The 18174-nt window shown below is 40.0% G+C and overlaps 1 protein-coding gene across 2 annotated transcripts in view; it reads left to right on the top strand.

Moving 5' to 3' along the window:
• Positions 1-17897, top strand: part of stk40 (serine/threonine kinase 40) — a 19044-nt gene extending 1147 nt beyond the window's left edge. Inside the window, exons 2-12 of one of the 2 annotated variants that reach the window (XM_077217537.1) lie at positions 116-148; positions 1794-1920; positions 2298-2383; positions 3336-3479; positions 4695-4919; positions 5443-5495; positions 9349-9464; positions 12205-12349; positions 13580-13699; positions 13940-14024; positions 14469-17897. In XM_077217537.1, coding sequence (XP_077073652.1) covers positions 143-148; positions 1794-1920; positions 2298-2383; positions 3336-3479; positions 4695-4919; positions 5443-5495; positions 9349-9464; positions 12205-12349; positions 13580-13699; positions 13940-14024; positions 14469-14687 — 1326 coding nt within the window. In that variant the 5' untranslated portion in view covers positions 116-142 and the 3' untranslated portion in view covers positions 14688-17897. The remainder of the gene's footprint in view (positions 1-115; positions 149-1793; positions 1921-2297; positions 2384-3335; positions 3480-4694; positions 4920-5442; positions 5496-9348; positions 9465-12204; positions 12350-13579; positions 13700-13939; positions 14025-14468) is intronic. The other variant, XM_077217545.1, reaches the window with a different exon arrangement.
• Positions 17898-18174: the final 277 nt, after the last annotated feature.

Raw genomic sequence — 18174 nt, 5'->3', positions numbered from 1 at the left:
TGAATATTAGGCACTGACAACCTTGGTCACCATTCATTTTCATTATGTTTTTTTCCATTCAATTAAAGTGAATGTTGACTGAGACTGTCTAGTGTCTCCTTTTTTTGTTCCACAGAAGAACATCATCCGGATTTGAAACAACATGAGGGTGAGTAATTGACATCCTTCCTGAGAATTGTATTTACTAGCTCTGAAATGGATTCAATATTGTGTCTTTGTATGCATATGTGCATCTTAGTGTCAGTGAGAGAATTTCAACCACATTCATGTTTGGCATGACCTAAAATGATTACAGATGGTTTAATACCAACCCATAGATTAATTATTTTCCTTTCAGGTTGCAGGTCAGATTTTCAGTCTTGGTGTTTTTAAGATGTCAGCTCTCCGATAATGCATGTCAAAAGAGTTGATGAGAAAGCAATCACGTCTCTCACCCCAGTCTGTCACATTGTCAACAGTCTGGGTCCAGAAAGACAAAAAGCTGTAAACGTGTAAAATGATCTGCGATAACAGCCAACTGTACCCCCTCCTACGCCCTCGAAACAAGCTGTGTGCTCTGTTGCAGAATTACATTTGAATGTCTGTTTCATTCAAAATTACAATTCAACTAAGCTTATAGCGTAAATGTGAATCACAACTGTCTGTTGTCAAAATGTGGGTGCCTTTTTAGCTCTGCTTTGCATCTATTCACTATTAGAGCACACCGATTGATATTTTATTACTGGGATTTCATGTCCAGTCTCTGTATTGTCCCTTAATTTAAACAGAGCTGAGATTGATTTTGAAGAGCCCAAGGGACGCAGAACTGCCTGTGATGCTAAATGCGCTCCCCACCCCCTGTTCGCATCGTGATATGATGTCTGGAGGCTGCGTGTGTCATGCTACCATTGGTGTCAAACTGCAGCATTTCATATTTCTGACAAATTGCTACCAGTGCAAACCCCAGGGCTTGTGTGAATCACACAATATCCGTCCATAGCACCACTTGACTTTCTATAGGACCACAGAAACGGTCATCAGATTATACAAGAACCCTTTACCCAACAAAACAAGCAGGCGTCCTCTGAAATAAAAAACTCTTTATCATAAATATCTGTCCATAATTATTGCACGTCATGTGGTCTCTGAACATTTTTGCTTTCGAAATGTTCCCTGTTACAGACCGTTCAGTATGAAAATCTTGTAATATGCAGATTATGCCACAGAGATTTGCAGATAAACCCATGCAGATTAAGAACGGAAGGATTGCAAATAGTAAAAGGGGGAAAACGTGAATCGCAGCAGCAGAGTTTAGAGTTCCCCTTTATTTTAGTTAACTTGAGCTCCATCAGTGATCAACGTTTGCTTTTCTCCAGCAGGTTGTGGTCTGTGGCACCATTTGTAAATGGGCTTCTATTGTCTATTATGGAAGTCACATAAACAGTTCACACCTGCTGCTAATCTTTGCTCATGCAAATGCATGTGGGTCTGATGGGTTGTCATTCATACAGGGGCAGAGCTGTTAATGTCGTCTCACTGTTTTGAGGTGTCAGGGAGGGCATGGCTTTTGCTAGATTTCCTTCCCCCACCTGTTATTTGCCCTCTTTATAACTCGCACTTTTTTGGCAGTGTACTAAAAGACTAATTGGGTTGGCAATTGGCCCTCAAGGCAAGAATGCAATGAATGAGGGTCCTAGGGTTACATTGTTTGGGTGCGCTTGAGTTTAGTTTTTAGTCAAGAAGGCACGTTTGAATGTCAGGTTGTTTTTATCAATTGAGTATTGATGCCGACTCAATGTTTTTGGCCTTTTCAGATCTGCAGAATGTCCAAACGCCGTGCTTCGGAACGAGGGACCGGAGAGTCATCCGGCAGACCCAGCAAGCTCCTTTGTCCTGGAATATCGGGCAACAATGCTAAGAGGGCCGGTCCCTTTGTTTTAGGTAAGCCACCTAGGGTAATGCAAGTGAATCTTCAACACTAGCCCAGGCCTATCTTTTTGTGTTTCTATTCAAGCGAAAGGAGGAGGAGGTATAGACTCCATTCGGAAGCCCATGTTTGAAAAGAATTGCAGGAATGTTTTGGATTGACTGCTTCACTTCTGAATCCGCAGGTCTTTCCCTGTATGTCACTATCACACTACAGTATTGGCTTTGAAATGCACCCGTCACAGTTGGAAATAGCAGTGTGACGTGGTAGTGCAGGGCACTGTAATGAGAGTGTTTATGATTGGCTTCAAGGGGGATTGCTGTGCTCTGCACTGACACTACCTTTTGCATCTTTTCACACTCCTTTTCTCTATCCCTCTTCACCTCGACAGGCCCACGGCTGGGAAACTCTCCCGTGCAGAGTATAGTGCAGTGTTTAGCCAGAAAAGATGGGACGGATGATTTCTACCAGCTAAAAGTGAGTACTCTTGTAGGCCTCGTTTACATGGTATTAACATCAAGTGGTCAGGTGATCCTTCACAAATCGTTCTAATATGGTGATTTTCTTCTTATTCTCAATGTTGAAAACAGATGCTTAATATTTTTGGTGAAATACACTTTTAAGGACATTTTGATAAATAGAAAGTTCAAACGGCATTTATTTGTATTTTATTTAAAGTTTTTGCTGCCCCTTTTTTTATCTGACCCTACACTTTTGAACGGTAGTGTGTGTGTATAAGTGAAATGTAATTGTTTATTCAGTAGCTGCTCTGGATTCACTAAGTTCATTCAGTGAATGATCCATCAGACATCTTTCTGAAGATCTTGATTATTTAGGGAAAAAATCTATATTTTTTCCTGCCCTACAAAAATGTTGATCCCTGTTCACCTTGTTGGAGATCAGATCAGCGAAAATTGCTTTTTTTGACAGTCTCATTCTGTATAACCTCTCAAAAACCCTCCCACGTGATTCAAATGTGTCCTGACCAGGGAAGTGAGACTGCTTCTGAACACAAAAGCCCCTGTGTGTCTAACTGTTTGCATGAACCTTTGACCTGCCTCAACAAATCTCTACAATCCTGTCCAATTGATGACCGACTCTGGTTCAGAGATGACCTCTAAACCTTTTTGTTTATGAACCAGCCTGTTACTGGAGTGACTTGACTGAAAGGTGATTGTCAACCTTTTGACCCTACTCTTCCATGCCCATGAGTCTAGTGTCTCTCAGATCGTTGTGCAGATGTGTTGAAGGAGATGTGAGGGACTTATCTTTGTCTTCTCTGAAGATAAAGCCTTTAATGGACCCTCTGTATTGCCTCAAGATCTTTGATAGCTTAGTATTCCATCACATTGAAGATAAGAGACCCCCAGGAAGGTTTAGAACAGGATCTAGTGGTGTGGTGTCTTCTTACCTTCGACCTTTGTTGTAGATTCTAACCCTGGAAGAACGTGGGGATACGGCGGGAGAGACGCAGGAAGAAAGGCAAGGCAAAATGCTCCTGCATACAGAGTATTCTTTACTGTCACTGCTCTCCAACCAAGAAGGAGTGGTTCACCATCACGGCCTCTTCCAGGTAAGACCAATTAGGAGTAGCTTGTGTAGATTGAGTCATTACAGTTTTTTAATTACTATGAAGATGCATTATTTGTGCAGCTGCTGCAATTGTTTGGCATCTTGTACATCAGGAGTGGGAAAAAGTAATTCATTGCATCATGATTCTTTCTCAAATGGTTCTGCTTTGAGCCTCACAAATGTATTTATATTTATTTATTATAAATCATTATGAAAAAACAAAACAATTTAGCATCATGCATTTACACAGGACAAAATTTATAACACAATTGAAAATTGATCATCCACAGAAAACGTGCTGATTGATCTCAAAATTTACTATGTTTTGCTATAATGGTGCTTTTCATTTTTTTCAGAGTTGAACCACCTCTTCTATTTTTATATCTCCATTTTTCTATTTCTATTGTTGGATGAGAGTACACAATCTGCTTGACTCACCAAACATTTGTCTTTTGAAATCTGAAATGCATCAACTTGTTTTGGAATCTGTCTGTGAGTCTTTGAATCAAAATTTAATTGATTTTGAGATGCCTAAAGATTCCCTCCTCTTGTGAATGTCCTCAGTCTCGCAGCTTAATTTGTTCCTTCAGTTGTTTTCATTTTCATCACGAAGTGCTAGCAGTGACTCACCACTTACTTTCTCTTTGAGATGCTTTTTCCCCTCCCTCTCTTGCGTCGGCTTTTTAACTATATCATAGACCTCTCCTTTCTTCCCTGGTGAAAATCGGCTGCAGAACAAGCCGTACTGTGCTGTCAGGGCAATTCATTGAAGCTTGCAGTATTGATTGGTTTATTATAGCTTGTCTCTAGAGTGGGCCAGTTAATTATGGATCGCCTCTTGTGTTCGGAGGCTCAGTCATTGCAAACACAAACCACACTGCAGATCGATTTGTGGCCCTCTTTTGACCCCGGTCTCAGGTGACCGAAGGAGGGCTTTTATCATTCAAGCTGTTGCACATGGCGAATCATACAGGAGAATCGCTGCTTTCCTTTTTGTACCACCAGTCCATTAGCGTCATCTTGTACGTGAAACACAGTATTTTCTTCTCCACTCCATTCAAAAGCTTAATGGTGCGGTTATGTATCCGTTTTCTTTGTTCGACACTGTTAAATGCACTGCTGGGTCAGCCGAGACAAAGTATTTTATGCTGTCCCTGCAATTATTGTCTGCGTAAAACTTTTATAACGCATTATCTCTTTCACTTTTCTGTCTCAGGACCGATCCTATGAGATTGTCGAGGACATGGAGGCCAACAAAGTACGGAAGATGAAGAGACGAATCTGTCTGGTGCTAGACTGCCTCTGTGCCCACGATTTCAGCGACAAGACGGCCGACCTCATCAACCTGCAGCATTATGTCATCAAAGAGAAACGATTGAGCGAGCGCGAGGCCATCGTTATCTTCTATGATGTGGTGAGAGTGGTGGAGGCGTTACATAAGGTGAGCTGCCATGGTGAACATTGGTAAAGCCAAGACCAAATCAAAACCAGACGCATTTCTAATTTTCATTCAAGTTTTTTTTTATGTAATAGTTTTTTTTTTATCAGCTTTTTCTATTTTTTCTTTTCTATTTCTATTTTTAGTTTCAGCAATAAAAGCTTCACTTTATGAACTAATTAACTAAAAATAATTCACTTTATTTTATTCACTATTTATTTTATTTTTAGCTACTTTTTAAAAAAAATGTTACTATGGTTTCTGATTGATAAAATGTCCTGCAATGTTTTTCTCATTGAATTACTTGGTTTTTGGGAAGTTTGTCATATTGCAGAAGTAAAATGATTGCACATGACATTTTTTTTGTTGATCTTAATGTGTAATTCACCTAAAGTGATGTGGTGGATGATGCATGGCATTTATCTGTAATATAATATAACGGTTATTGTCAGGTTGCATGCGGTCCAACTTGTAGCCCATATCTTCTGGTATATATTGTAACCGTTCACTGTTCTTACCATTGTAGAAGAACATCGTGCATAGAGACTTGAAGCTCGGAAACATGGTGCTCAATAAAAGGTAAGACGTCTTTCCTCTTCCTTTTACCTGCTGACGCTGTGCTAGTGGAGTTTTCTGTGCGCTCAGCTCTCTGTTGGGGTTTCATGGAGCACCGTCTGGCCTCATTGACCCCTCTCCTCTTGAGCTCTTAGTGCGAGTGTGATTCATCCCCACAGGCTGAAGAGGGAGGGGAGGGGAGGGAGCAGCGGGAAACCATCCCAGTTAAAACGAACAGGCATGGAACGTGCCCCTTGTTCATTCCCTGGAAAAAAGGAGAGGGTGATAGAGCCGGGAAGAGGGGTGTGTGTGTGTGTGTGTGTATGATAGCTTGAAGGCATCTGATGTTGGCAAGCATTGTGAATTAGATGGGTCTAGTGGAATTCCCAATCCCTCATCCATAAAGACCCTCTCCAAACACCATATGTGCTGTGTGCATGTGTTTCTGCCGTGTGTGGAATGGGAATGCTTCTAAAAACAGCTCTGTTGTCTCTGCCATTTCAACTGTCCTGAGGAACGAGAGAGTTACTGACTAATTGAAAATCCTCAGTTCTGCCTGTCACATTTTCCAGCATGTGTTGCTCACCACTGAGTTATCACATATTGTAGTTCGGTCACATAAGTGCCCAGCTTGTCTAATTACGAAACCCGTCACACCATATAAGCTCAGTGGCATGTGTCATCCTCTCTCTCTTCCTTGTCTCTTTACAGGCAACTGTACTTGCGTTCTGGCTGGTTGAATAGATGGTATGCATTATGCAGCAAAAGACTGGTATTGCACTGATGAACAGCAAAAGAAAACATCCACACGTATGCACACTTGTCACTGGACCCTATGGTGATGAAACCGAGCAGTCTGGTCTGTCTGCTTCAGTTCAGTAAGAGAGCAGAACACTGTGTCCCAGCTGGAGATAATACAGCCCTCTGCCAAAGGATTCATAGCTCAGAGCTGAGTCACACTCATGTAACGCTGGCAGACCTCTCCCACCCAACCAAACCCCCCCCCCCCCCCCCCCCCCCCCCCCCGCTTTTTCACTCTCTCCAAATACCCTTCTGATCCGACTGTCTGTGTGACCCTGCCCAGTCGGCCGACTGTTGGATTTGGGTGGAATGGAAAGTACTCGGTATTAGTCATAAGTGGCCCATGACATGATACTTGGGCCTCCAAAAATGACTGCTGAATGTGGTTCTGACATGTAATATCTTTGAAGCTTTCTGCATGCTGCAGAATCCACCTGTGAAGGCTTTATCATCAGCATTTTGTCAATAACTGCCATGTAGTGCAGAAGCTTCTCTCACATTGCACAAGTGTTGGTGCCATCATTTCATACCTCCTTTCCCTCCTTCACAGCTTACATGCTCTGCTCTTAGGGAGCACCATATGGCTGTCACCATCAAGGCTCTATAAAAGTGAACAAATTGCCTGATCTGCACATTTGCTTTCACTATTAGCTTTGTTCCTCGTACAGCACAGATTGCCCAAGCAAAGGAACTCCAATACTAAACAATTGCATAAAAATCACACTTTAACCTCACCCAGCAGAGGCAGTTCTGACCGGATTTCAACATCGAGACTTCCTCTTGTGTTTAAACCATTTAACTTTTCCCATCAACAGGGGCTAATTTTAGCAGCACTGAGAGACTAGGAGGCTTCTGGTCTCTTTACTTGAGCAGGAAGAGGAGAGTGAGCAATGGGGAGAAACACTTGCTGACTTTTTTTTCATGTCTTTTAAAAATATTGCCGTGCAAAAACGACGCGGTCATCTCCATTCAACACAAAACTTTTGAATATATTATGTATTCAAATGCCTTGAAACGCACAAACTTTAGCAAATTGTCGATGAGTGTGAGATATCTGGATCTTAGTGGATCCAGTTAATGCATAAACATATTGTTGCATTTGATTTATTTTGTTAAATTGACAATTTATACACCATTAAAAGTAAGCTGAAATTGAAAACTTAAATAGATTATAACGGGTACAGATGCTATGTAGAATGGATAGCGTTTTTCAAGTAGTCCATTGTGACTAATCTCAACTCTCTTTTCACTTCTAATCTAATTTAATCATGACCCTCCTTTTTAAATGAAGATGGTAATGAGCCTTAAACCAGTAAGAAATTCTTCTGGGAAAAACAAAGCTTCTGGAACGAGCCTGTTTGTAACTGTTAGGCGTAAGTGTGACAGTCACTTTCAGGGTGTGAAAGTGAGAGCGTAACTGGGGAAGCATGGGAAAAGAGGATGTAGCTGAGAGATGTAGCTGTTGTGGTGGATGTTTTTTTTTTTGTTTTGAGTGAAGGGAGATTACAGCTCTTGACTGTGTGAATTCTCACATTGGAGGTCCCCCAGTTTAGCTCAGTCAGCTGATGCGTTAGTTTTGCTCATTGTAAATGTGAATGCATTTTTTTACATGGTTCTCTGTGTGTTGGTGTGCTTGTTTTCATTACATGCCTGTCACTGAAAAAGTGCTGTTCTTTCCTTTCTGAGGTGCAAATATTAGTCATCACCGAGCTTGTGAGAAGCCACAGGTGACTCACTTGTTTGTCAAGTGCAGTCACGGTGTGTTCTGTCATGTTGGGTTCTGCTTTCTGGAAAGGCAGAATGGCTCCCTGCCATAGATTAGGTTTAATGACAGAGACAAAAATATCAAGGGCATGTTTGCACAGATACAAACACGACTCACCTAACAACAGTTAGAGTTTCATTTTGATATGTATATATAGTGTAAAAATGTGTTTGGGTTTGTACATGTATGTATTCCACAATAATCCAGACAGTAGAAATGAATTGAATACAAAATTTTGAGTGGCTCTTTCAGGATGAATCTAACAAAAAAATAAATATTTCTGAATCAGATTGCAATACAAAATTCAAGAATTTAATTAATTTTATTTTCATAAAGAGAATTTACGCCTTTTCTTTAGACAAGATAGATTGTCATGTTATGAAAATAATGTTATGCTGCAAAGGAAGGGATAGTTAAACTGATGCCCCCCAGTAACCCCCCCCCCCCCCCCCCCATACTATGGTAGTCAATGGGCCCCATCAATTGACCCTTCTCAGGGAGTTTGATTGGCAGGCGATCTGACCAATCATAACCCGCCATCCGCCATTTTTGTCCGACAAAGCAGTCAGGAGAGTTAGTAGATTAACGTTGAAGGATTTGATCTTGAAAAACAAAGAGTACTGACGTATTTCCACGGTTAAAATAACATTCCTTCTTATGTTCATCATGTTTATTTGATGCTTTAAATTAACTAGAAGGAAGAGATGATCGATTCACGAGCAGCTTTAAATGAGCCGCTACTGCGATCGGTCAGACACATTAAAAGGCCACAAAACGGTATTTATTGTTAAAATTTCTTTAAAAAATGACCATATTTTTAAGTTGAGACTTTGTTTCATATCAAAAGTAACCTGGTCTGTCCTGTCTGTCAGCGTGTTGTTAGTGTCCTCTCTGCTCCGTGATGCATCTTTCACAGCGTGAGAACATGGTGTGTGTCGTGAGAGCAGCGTAGCTTGTCGGACATAGCAACAGTAACTAAAGGGGGCAGGTCTTTGCGAACGGTCAATTGTTTGGTTACCTATATTCTTCAAAATATCTTTTGTGTTCAGCAGAAGAAAGAAATTCAAAAATACAGAAAATGATACAGGTTTGAAACAACTTGAGAGTGAGTAAATAACAGGGTGGACTGTCCCTTTAATATTTCTGATTTTCTTTATATAACATATAATTTTGTCTTTTTTGTCCTTTTGATTATTTGGTAAATTATAACCTTTATTTCACAAGCTGTCTTTTTAATAAACAGTGCGACTTGATGCGGGAATTCATGGTTGTTTTTTGACGTCATCGGCATGTTGTGTTTGTGTGCACCAGGACCCATCGGATCACCATCACGAACTTTTGCCTTGGCAAGCATTTGGTGAGTGAAGATGATCTGTTAAAGGACCAGCGAGGCAGTCCAGCCTACATCAGCCCAGATGTACTAAGTGGTGAGAATCCAGCTTCTCTCTCTCTCTGTGTGTTTATGTGTGTGACTCACATGACTCACCCTTCATGTCACCACTGTAATCAAAGCTCATAAACCCAACCACCTACACGGCCTTAATCAGGACAGCAGTCACAAACCGTCAGCATGGATGAGCAATAGTTACGTTTATTGAAGTCATAATTTGTCTTGTGTGCCGCAGGACTTGACCTGTTAGCTCATCAACGACTCGATACCAAAACTGTCATGGCCTCGGGCAGATCTCAGCAGTGCTACAGATAAAATTAACAGCGGTTGTATCACAAGGTTTATCTTTCCAAACAATCTCTTTCTTTGTGGAACCGAAGTTCACTCAAGTGATGTAATTTCTGTACATGAGACTCACTGTTTATCTTGTGTGTCAAACATTTATGTAGTCGAAAGAGGTATATGTATATTTATGTAGTCAAGAGGAAATATTTAGAGCTTTTATATAAAAATTTCTAAAAACATGTTAAGAAATACTTACGGTGGATGTCTATGGAGCATTGCACGCTTGCCCCGTGGAACTTCATGTTAAAGGACAATTCCGGCCAAAAATGAACCTAGGGCTAAATAAAACATGGGTACCGAGTCGACCGTTCTCTGGGATGTGTTTTCATGATAATCGAATGTACCCAGTTTTAACGTTAGTTTTAGTTTAACCACAGATTAGCTTATATAACGCTAGTCTACTGGGCTAATTAATACCACTAAAACGGCTCAAAATAGCCCCACACTAACACGGTCTCTACCTGCAAACCGAAGGATTGAGAACTTTGTAAGTGTACAGACAGTTTAATAAGAAGATACGTTATAAAGACAGTACGCTTTGCATATACAAGCAGGAGCCATCTTTGGAAAACAATCTCGACCAGTCGAAGCACGAACGCCGTGCTATGTCCTGGCCAATAGTCACAGTTCAGCTCACGTAGCACGGCGTTCGTGGTTCGACTAATTGTCCTTTAAGTATTACTGTCAGCATTTTTTTGGGGGATTTCACAAACTTAAATGTGGCTTGTCAATATTGTTTTTTTCAGTGTGCTACATATGCTGTCAATTGTTTAGCTTATGTTTAATTTAAAATATTACTAAATATTTATATTCCTAAAATATTCAGGGGTCTTCAGCAGGCCAAATATTGTATCATCAACAAAAGTTCTAGTAACAATTAAAGCTACTTTCAAGCCACTCGAAGCTGACATTCAGCTAAACGTCTCGTTGTCCCTTCTACATTAAAATGTATGAAGTACAATTAAAATAAAATGCAATTATATGACTCTCTTTGTTTTTGTTTTTTACATTGCAAAGAAAATGTGCAATTAAACCGTTTACAAAGTATGTAAATGTATTCATATAGCTTCAAAAACCTGTGCATCAAGGCATCACAGGCTTCTGTCTGACTCCCAAGTATATTCCAAAAGGACGGTTGCCTCCTGAGATACCTATTTTTTGTTTTGAGACCAAGATGACATCAGCTTAGTGAAGATTTAAATAAAGCATAATGACATTGATAATTAAGCCAAAATCAATATTTGTGTACTATGTATGTTAATGTCCCATGAACTTTGTGTGCAGAGTGCTATTTGTATGAAATGGTTAAAAATCCCTGCTTTCAAATCTTTTTCGTTTAGCACTAGCTAAAATATCCGACAACACACCCTTTTCAAAACTGTCTTTCATGTGTTTTCTGGGTTTTTCCGAGACCTCTGTGGATGTAGGCTCTGGTTAGATGGTGCATTCCGAGAATGCATGTTAAATAGAGGCGCAGTCGAGCTCTTGTTTGTGGTCTTCATTCACAGTAAAATGACAGAAAGAAACCGGGAGTAAATCAGCCGAATATGACAGCAGAACAAAGGGAGAGCTGCTTCAGTGAGTCATCACAATGAGTCATGCAGAGAGGAACTACTCTTCCTGCTCTCTCTCCCTATATCTCTTCCTCTCACTGTTTTCCATCGCTCACTCTCTCTCCTCTACCTCTCTTTCGCTTTCTCATGAGTAGGGTCAAAGTAGAAAGAGAGAATGTGTACTGTACATTACAGAAAAATATACCATGCAAATCAAGCTGTTTACCAAACAGAAACCTACCCAATTAACCCCTCTTTTAAAACAAGTTCCCATGACTCATTTGTACTCTTCTGGCATGTTGTGTTCTGTTGCCCATTTATGGTGGTAAACAAACCAGTATGGTGAGTGTGCATAGGTTTTGGGGGACTATATAACATATGCTACCAAGAGTGTCACCATCTTTTAAACACGCCATTCATAAGTTTTGGGGTCAATCAGATGATTTTTGTTTTTTAATTAATACTTCAGCACGTATGCATTAAATTGATTAAAAGTGACAGTAAAGTCATTTACAATGTTATGATAATGACAAATGATTTCTATGTCAAATAAATGCTGTTCTTTTGAACTTTCTATTCATCAAAGAATCCTGAAAAAATGTATCATGTTTTTTAAACAAAAATATTAAGGAGCACAACTGTTTTCAACATTGATAATAAATAAAATATTTTTTGAGCACCAAATTAGAATATTGGAATGATTTCAGAAGGGTCATGTGCCACTGAAGACTGGAGTAATGGGTGCTGAAAACTAATAAAATACTTATCTACGTACTTGTGTAGCATTTGATACTGTGCCATGAGAAAGTTCGAGTCTGATTGAATAAGCAATCCGTTGTAGAGCTGCCTGCTAAAATTGCACTTTTTGTTTCCATGTAGGTCGACCGTACCGCGGTAAACCCAGCGATATGTGGGCACTCGGTGTGGTGCTGTTCACCATGCTCTACGGCCAGTTCCCGTTCTATGACAGTATACCTCAAGAGCTCTTCCGCAAGATCAAAGCAGCAGAGTACTCCATCCCTGAGTGAGTCTCTCCATTTTCTGTGTGCTTTGATATGAATCAAATGTGTTTAAACATGTTAATTAGCAAATATTGTGTTGGCCCTTGTTTAAAAAGATAGTTCACTCAATAATAATAAAAAAAAACTTGTTCACATCGCGTGTCATGATTTTCATTAAATTGTGACAAAAAATGTTCTTGTATATGAGGCGCAAGCACACAAAGTGAAGTTTCCTGCCGCCAGAACGTATCTCGGCCAGATTGCGTTCGTTACTAGGCAACATAGATACGCGAACACATGGAAGTTGACAGAACATTCTCGGCCACTGTACGTTCGTTACTAGGTAACCAACAACATCGCGCGAACACATGTCGTGATGGAGAAGGTAAACTTGCCTAACATTTTTAGGCAATGTTAGTGGGTATGGGAAGGAATGAAGATGTAGCTGGAGTGTGTACTCTCACAGACACACACACACACACACACCTTAATACTCTAATATGTCCATTTGTTCACAATGTCCCACCACACAATAAATCATTATACCATTTCGACTAGACACATTCAAAATGCAAAAAGATTTGTTTTTCCAACCTGTTTGGAGCAATTCGTTATATTTTTGTAATTTTTGTATATTTGTAATTTTGAAATATAACATTAAAGAGTATATATAAGAGTCATTTATCAGATTTACCAATTGTTATAATTTCAATTTGTGCCGGTTAATTATGAACAATGGGTAAAATTGGGGGGTGGGGGCGGGGCTCCATTAGGGCTCCTCCCCTAACCACATGTGATCTCACTCCAAGCTTTTGATAAAACTTGAGAACCCTGGTATGTTTGCGCTTTTGAGTGGAAGAGATAGTATCTGCTACATAATAAAACTGTTTTTGGCAAAAAACATGGAAATGATTTGTCGTTTTTATTTTATTGCTTATTATATTTATTTGGTTGGTCAATGTTGTGTTTTTTTTTTGTTTGTTTTTTTGCTCTTTGGGGCTGTAAGGACTTTTTGTAATAACTGAAATCATTTGGCGAAGTGATATGGAACTGTAATATGGTTAAGACCTGCCTGTATCTACTTTAGCCATTCATTTCCCTGAAAATAATTGCACACCTTAGAATTTTTCTTTTTTTTTTTTTTTGGTGAGTTATTCAATGAAGTTATTACAATTAAGTTATTCAGTACTTTCAATGAAGTCTGTGAAATGTTAATGGAAATGCTTATGCATCTTTGTCTTTTGTTTTTGCAGGGATGGGCGGGTATCAGAAAGTACAGTGTGTTTGATCAGGAAGCTTCTGGTGCTCGACCCCCAGCAGAGGCTCACTGCCACCGAGGTGCTCGAGTCTCTGAGCGCCATCATCGCATCCTGGTGCGTCTCATTTGATATGAGATCAGCTTTATAGTTCCATTTTTAGCCAAGAGTTCTTGTCAGAGTTCACATAACTTATTAGGAATTCATGTGATGGGGTGATGTCATGTTGGGTCAGCGATGTTGTCTTGCCACAATTTTTGCAATCTATTGCAGTTTTCAATGATGCATTTAAAGCTCCCTTGGCTATACAGCTGAAAATTCCTAGTTGTCATTGAAAGATTTTTATTTTTTAAACAGGCAATCTGTGTCGTCGCTGAGTGGCCCTCTACAAGTGGTGCCAGACATAGATGATCAGCTTAACCACCCCGAACATCTTCAGGAGGTCAGTACCACTCGTAGGAATTACAATTATATGAAAGTTTAAGGGTGAAGGGCCTTTTTTATGGAACAGGTTAACTTAAAATTATTTGAAATAAAATATATTATTATATAGAACCACTGCTTTAAAACCCTGTTGCATAAATTGTTGCTTTTAAATGAATGGGACAATTTATGTATGAACTGATTTGTTACCATTGTACAATCGAACCGGGTTAACTGATAGTCCCACCTTAAACTCACACCATTGGTTGGTTTGTTCTGCTTGAGAATCCTACCAACCTGACAATGTTTTGAAAGTGGCAGTGTTTCAACCAACCAGTGGCTTTTCTGAAGTTGTCTTTGCTTATTAAGCTGGGAGTGAGAATAATAGGAATTTACTCTTTAACTAGCATTGCTATGATGTGGTTCTTACTGGCTCTGAAACAGTCTTTTATTATATCCTCAGGCGAAAGTGACAGAGGAGTCGTCTCAGTACGAATTTGAGAACTACATGAGGCAACAGCTTTTGTTGGCAGAAGAGAAGAACACTATACACGAGACCAAGAACTTCCTCAGCAAGAGGCATTTCAGTAACGTGCCTCCAGTGAGGCGCCTCGGCCACGATGCACAGCCCATCAGTCCTCTGGATGCCGCAATACTGGCCCAGCGCTTCCTCCGGAAGTAGCACCGCCTTTCTGTCCGTGGGCGGTGGTCACCGGGAGTGGAGCGAGCCTCCGAACTAGGCGCACACTTGTATGTATGTTGTGTGTGAGGGAGTGTTTGTGAGTACGCAGCATGAGTCTGGCAAACACAAACAAGGGCCAAGGAACAGCTCAGTGCTCTGTTGCTCCATTCATCCACACAGGACACAGACTCTGCCTATGTGCGGCACAAAGCTCTAATGAGACTCTGACCACCAACACCACCTCCACCATGCCAATCCTTGCCCACACACACACACACACACACACACACACACACACACTTTCAGCAATACCCCAACAGAATCATGTAGCAGATGACACACAACCACCCTTCCCCACCCACCTCTCCCCCAGCACTTTCTAAAGAAATGCCTCAGATCACATGATCAACCCTTTCGTTCTATTCCCCTCAACCAGTTTGTCTGTTCCGCTCCCATCTGCATCTATGACTGCAAATCTACCTCTTACCATTTTTTCTATCTCTCTATTTCCTCCTTTCTTGGTCAGTTTTTAACAATGCTCTCCGTTCTTATGAAAGCAGGACTCCTTGTGTTGAGGGGTAGACAAGCACAGGCTTAAGAGCATTAGCATTGTGGTTGTGTAACTATTCTGTGTCAAAACCAGTGATTGTTTTTTCCTCAATCTAAATAAGCTTTTTCCCCTCCTCTCCGACAATAACAGTAGCATTTTAAGTAAGATTATTTTCTTTTTTGCCGTTTGAAGATGCTAAGTATAAGTTAGAAAGCTAATAACCTCATATTACTGAAATCATAGCAGCGCAAATTTCTCATTCCTCTATTTGAATGGGTTTCTGTTGGCAGCTAGCAGCACCTTTGTTTGGATGCATACAACCAAAAGCTTAACTTGGCATTTAAACTGGCGTTACTGGTACGTTACTCTCCCCTTTTGCTTTCGTCCAATCAGAAGGCAGCATAAATATCAAGACCACGATTTCCTGTGCATTCCTCCAACTGTAAACAAATGTACATTTTAAACATGTTATATGCCACTACAACAGACTCTCGAAAGCTGAGCTGGGTGGGACAGCCATGGATATTGGTGTGTATATCACATAGGGACTCTTTGCGGGGCTGTGCTTGGAAAAAGATGAGGTATGGGACAGCTGGTGATGGGATGAAACTGTCAGGAAGCAGGGCAGCTGAGCCGGCAGTCATGCGGAAGTCTAAGCCAAGATAAGCCCTGTAAGCACAGCCCTTAAGCCCTCCTTTCCTTTTGTTTCCCTCCATCTATAGCGCTCACCCTCTGATAGCATGCCAAGCCATCAAAGTGCATCTTCTGCCATGTCCTCTATCTCCGGTGCTTTCGTTCCCCTAACAGATTTCAGCTGCAGCTCAGGGATCGAGGATTGGCCGCTAGGGAGCGTTTTTGGCCACCGTGATACAAAGAAACCAATTGCATAGAGGTCTGTTTCTTTTTGTTTTCTTTTAATTTTATTCCCTCACCTACCCCTCATTTCCATGTATGGTTATTCAATATTTCAAGCTCATCAAGAAGGAAATGCCATCAAACTCACTCCTCTGCAAGGAAACAGATTCTTAATCTCATTTGACTTTTCCAATCCCATTTAAGCTACCCCATTTGTATAAAGCATAACTGTGGGATATCTTGCCTTAGATTATCGACAGATTCTCAACCATGAGCAGTGAATATGTACTTTTGATGCTAGAATATATCTTAGTATACTAGGCGGTTGGCTTGCATGGACCTGTGGCTTAGTTTGCAATGCCTTTATGTCTGGCTCCACTCATGTCATTAGATGAAAAGGTCATTCAGTACTGTAGGTCTCTGAGCTCATGACTAGCAGCTTGACTTGTTCTTTTTAATCTCCACTTTGATTTCCTCTCTCAAAGACGTAAAGCCTGGTAGTACTTTCTTACCTTTTTGTTTTCCTTTTAATTTATTTGCAGTTTTAATTAATCTGCCATAGTAAATGTAGAGATCATATATCACTCGAAAGCATTGCTGTGATCTCTCACGTTTTTTCCCCTTCTATCTTCAGTGAAGGTTTTGTTTTATTGACTCTTTCCTTCTTTTTTTTTTTAATTCTTGAATAATTATTGCAACAATCCTGTCGGTATATTAAGCTACACTAATTAGGAGACTGTGCATAGCTCTATTTTAAGTCAATGTGCACATTAGCATGACATGTAGAATCGATGTAGAGTTTATCTTGAGAGGTAAGGATGATACAGCACTCTGGCCAGTGTGAAAGACATCGTAATGACGAATGGGCATCAGTAGTGCAAAACCCAGTACAGGGTAGAATTATTTTGAAGAATCACACCAATGTTCCACTCAAGCCACCTTTGAAAGCATTAGTTTTTCCCAGCTCAATGTGAATTTATTTGGTTCTAAAGCAGTATTGTAGTGGATCATATGTGTGACTTGATGGAGAGGAGCTATTTGTGAGCAAATCAAAGTCCTTTCCATAGATACAAAAAGGAGTGCCTCAAGGCTATATACTAGGTCCGCGTAGATTTCTCACAAAAGCCATTATATAATAGCAGATCTGTATGATTGCAATATGACTGCTGTTGTGGTTGTGTAGTCTGTACCCAAAACCTAGATGAAAGAAATTAGTAAATTTTTTGTTTAATATTCCCCCTACCTAAGTGACTGCAAGTGCCCCCCCACCACCATAGACTTACTTCAACAGTTTTGTGATGTCCAAATTCTGTCTGCAGCATGAGAAGCGTACTTTGTTGAGCTCTGTATACAGTTTAAAAGCAATTAGTGCATGATTCTAATTAGCAAGACGTGCCATAAGATGCAGCAGATATTGAAGTGAATGTGGGTGTTTTGCAAATGATGAATACTCATACACAAAGACAGTGCAAGGGAAGATACTGAACATTCATTTTGACTTTGAATTTCTTTTCTTTTTTGGCCAATTGGTGCAGATGTTTCATAATTTGGGAGATTTCTCTTTAGAATGGTTACTTTTTTGCATCTTTTACTAAAACTGGAAAATCTAAATCTGATGTAAAACGAAACATGATGAAACTTGCCTGAACGTTTGATGTTGTAAGCTGCTTGGTTAGAATGGTGTCAAAGAAAAAAAAAACTGGGTAATTGTACAGAGATGAAAAACAAATTTGTATAAAAGACATATTTTTGTACTTCATCAAATCTCTACATGCATGTCAGCAATAAAATTTGATATGGAAAAACTTTGTCTCTCTGTAGTTTTTTTTTTTTTGGTGTGCATTTTAGACCAGTATTTAAAAATAAATAAATAAATAATATATATATGAACTCTCCAGTATTTAAAATATCATCTTTAGTAATAGCAGTATTAGACTTAGTTCTATTTGAAATAATCACTTTTTATTCATTTTAATTTATTCTCAATTACCTTTTAAATGAATTTAACATTTGGGGGGGTTTTGACAGTGTTTTTTCTTCTTCATTTTAGGTGCAGTTCTGTCCTCTTGTGGTAGATGTATG

The sequence above is a fragment of the Siphateles boraxobius genome, unplaced genomic scaffold, assembly GCF_051911475.1.
Source record: "Siphateles boraxobius isolate OS27281-9 unplaced genomic scaffold, OSU_SipBor_1 12, whole genome shotgun sequence".
Taxonomy (NCBI): Eukaryota; Metazoa; Chordata; class Actinopteri; order Cypriniformes; family Leuciscidae; genus Siphateles; species Siphateles boraxobius.
This window is presented reverse-complemented; position numbering and strand designations above follow the sequence as displayed.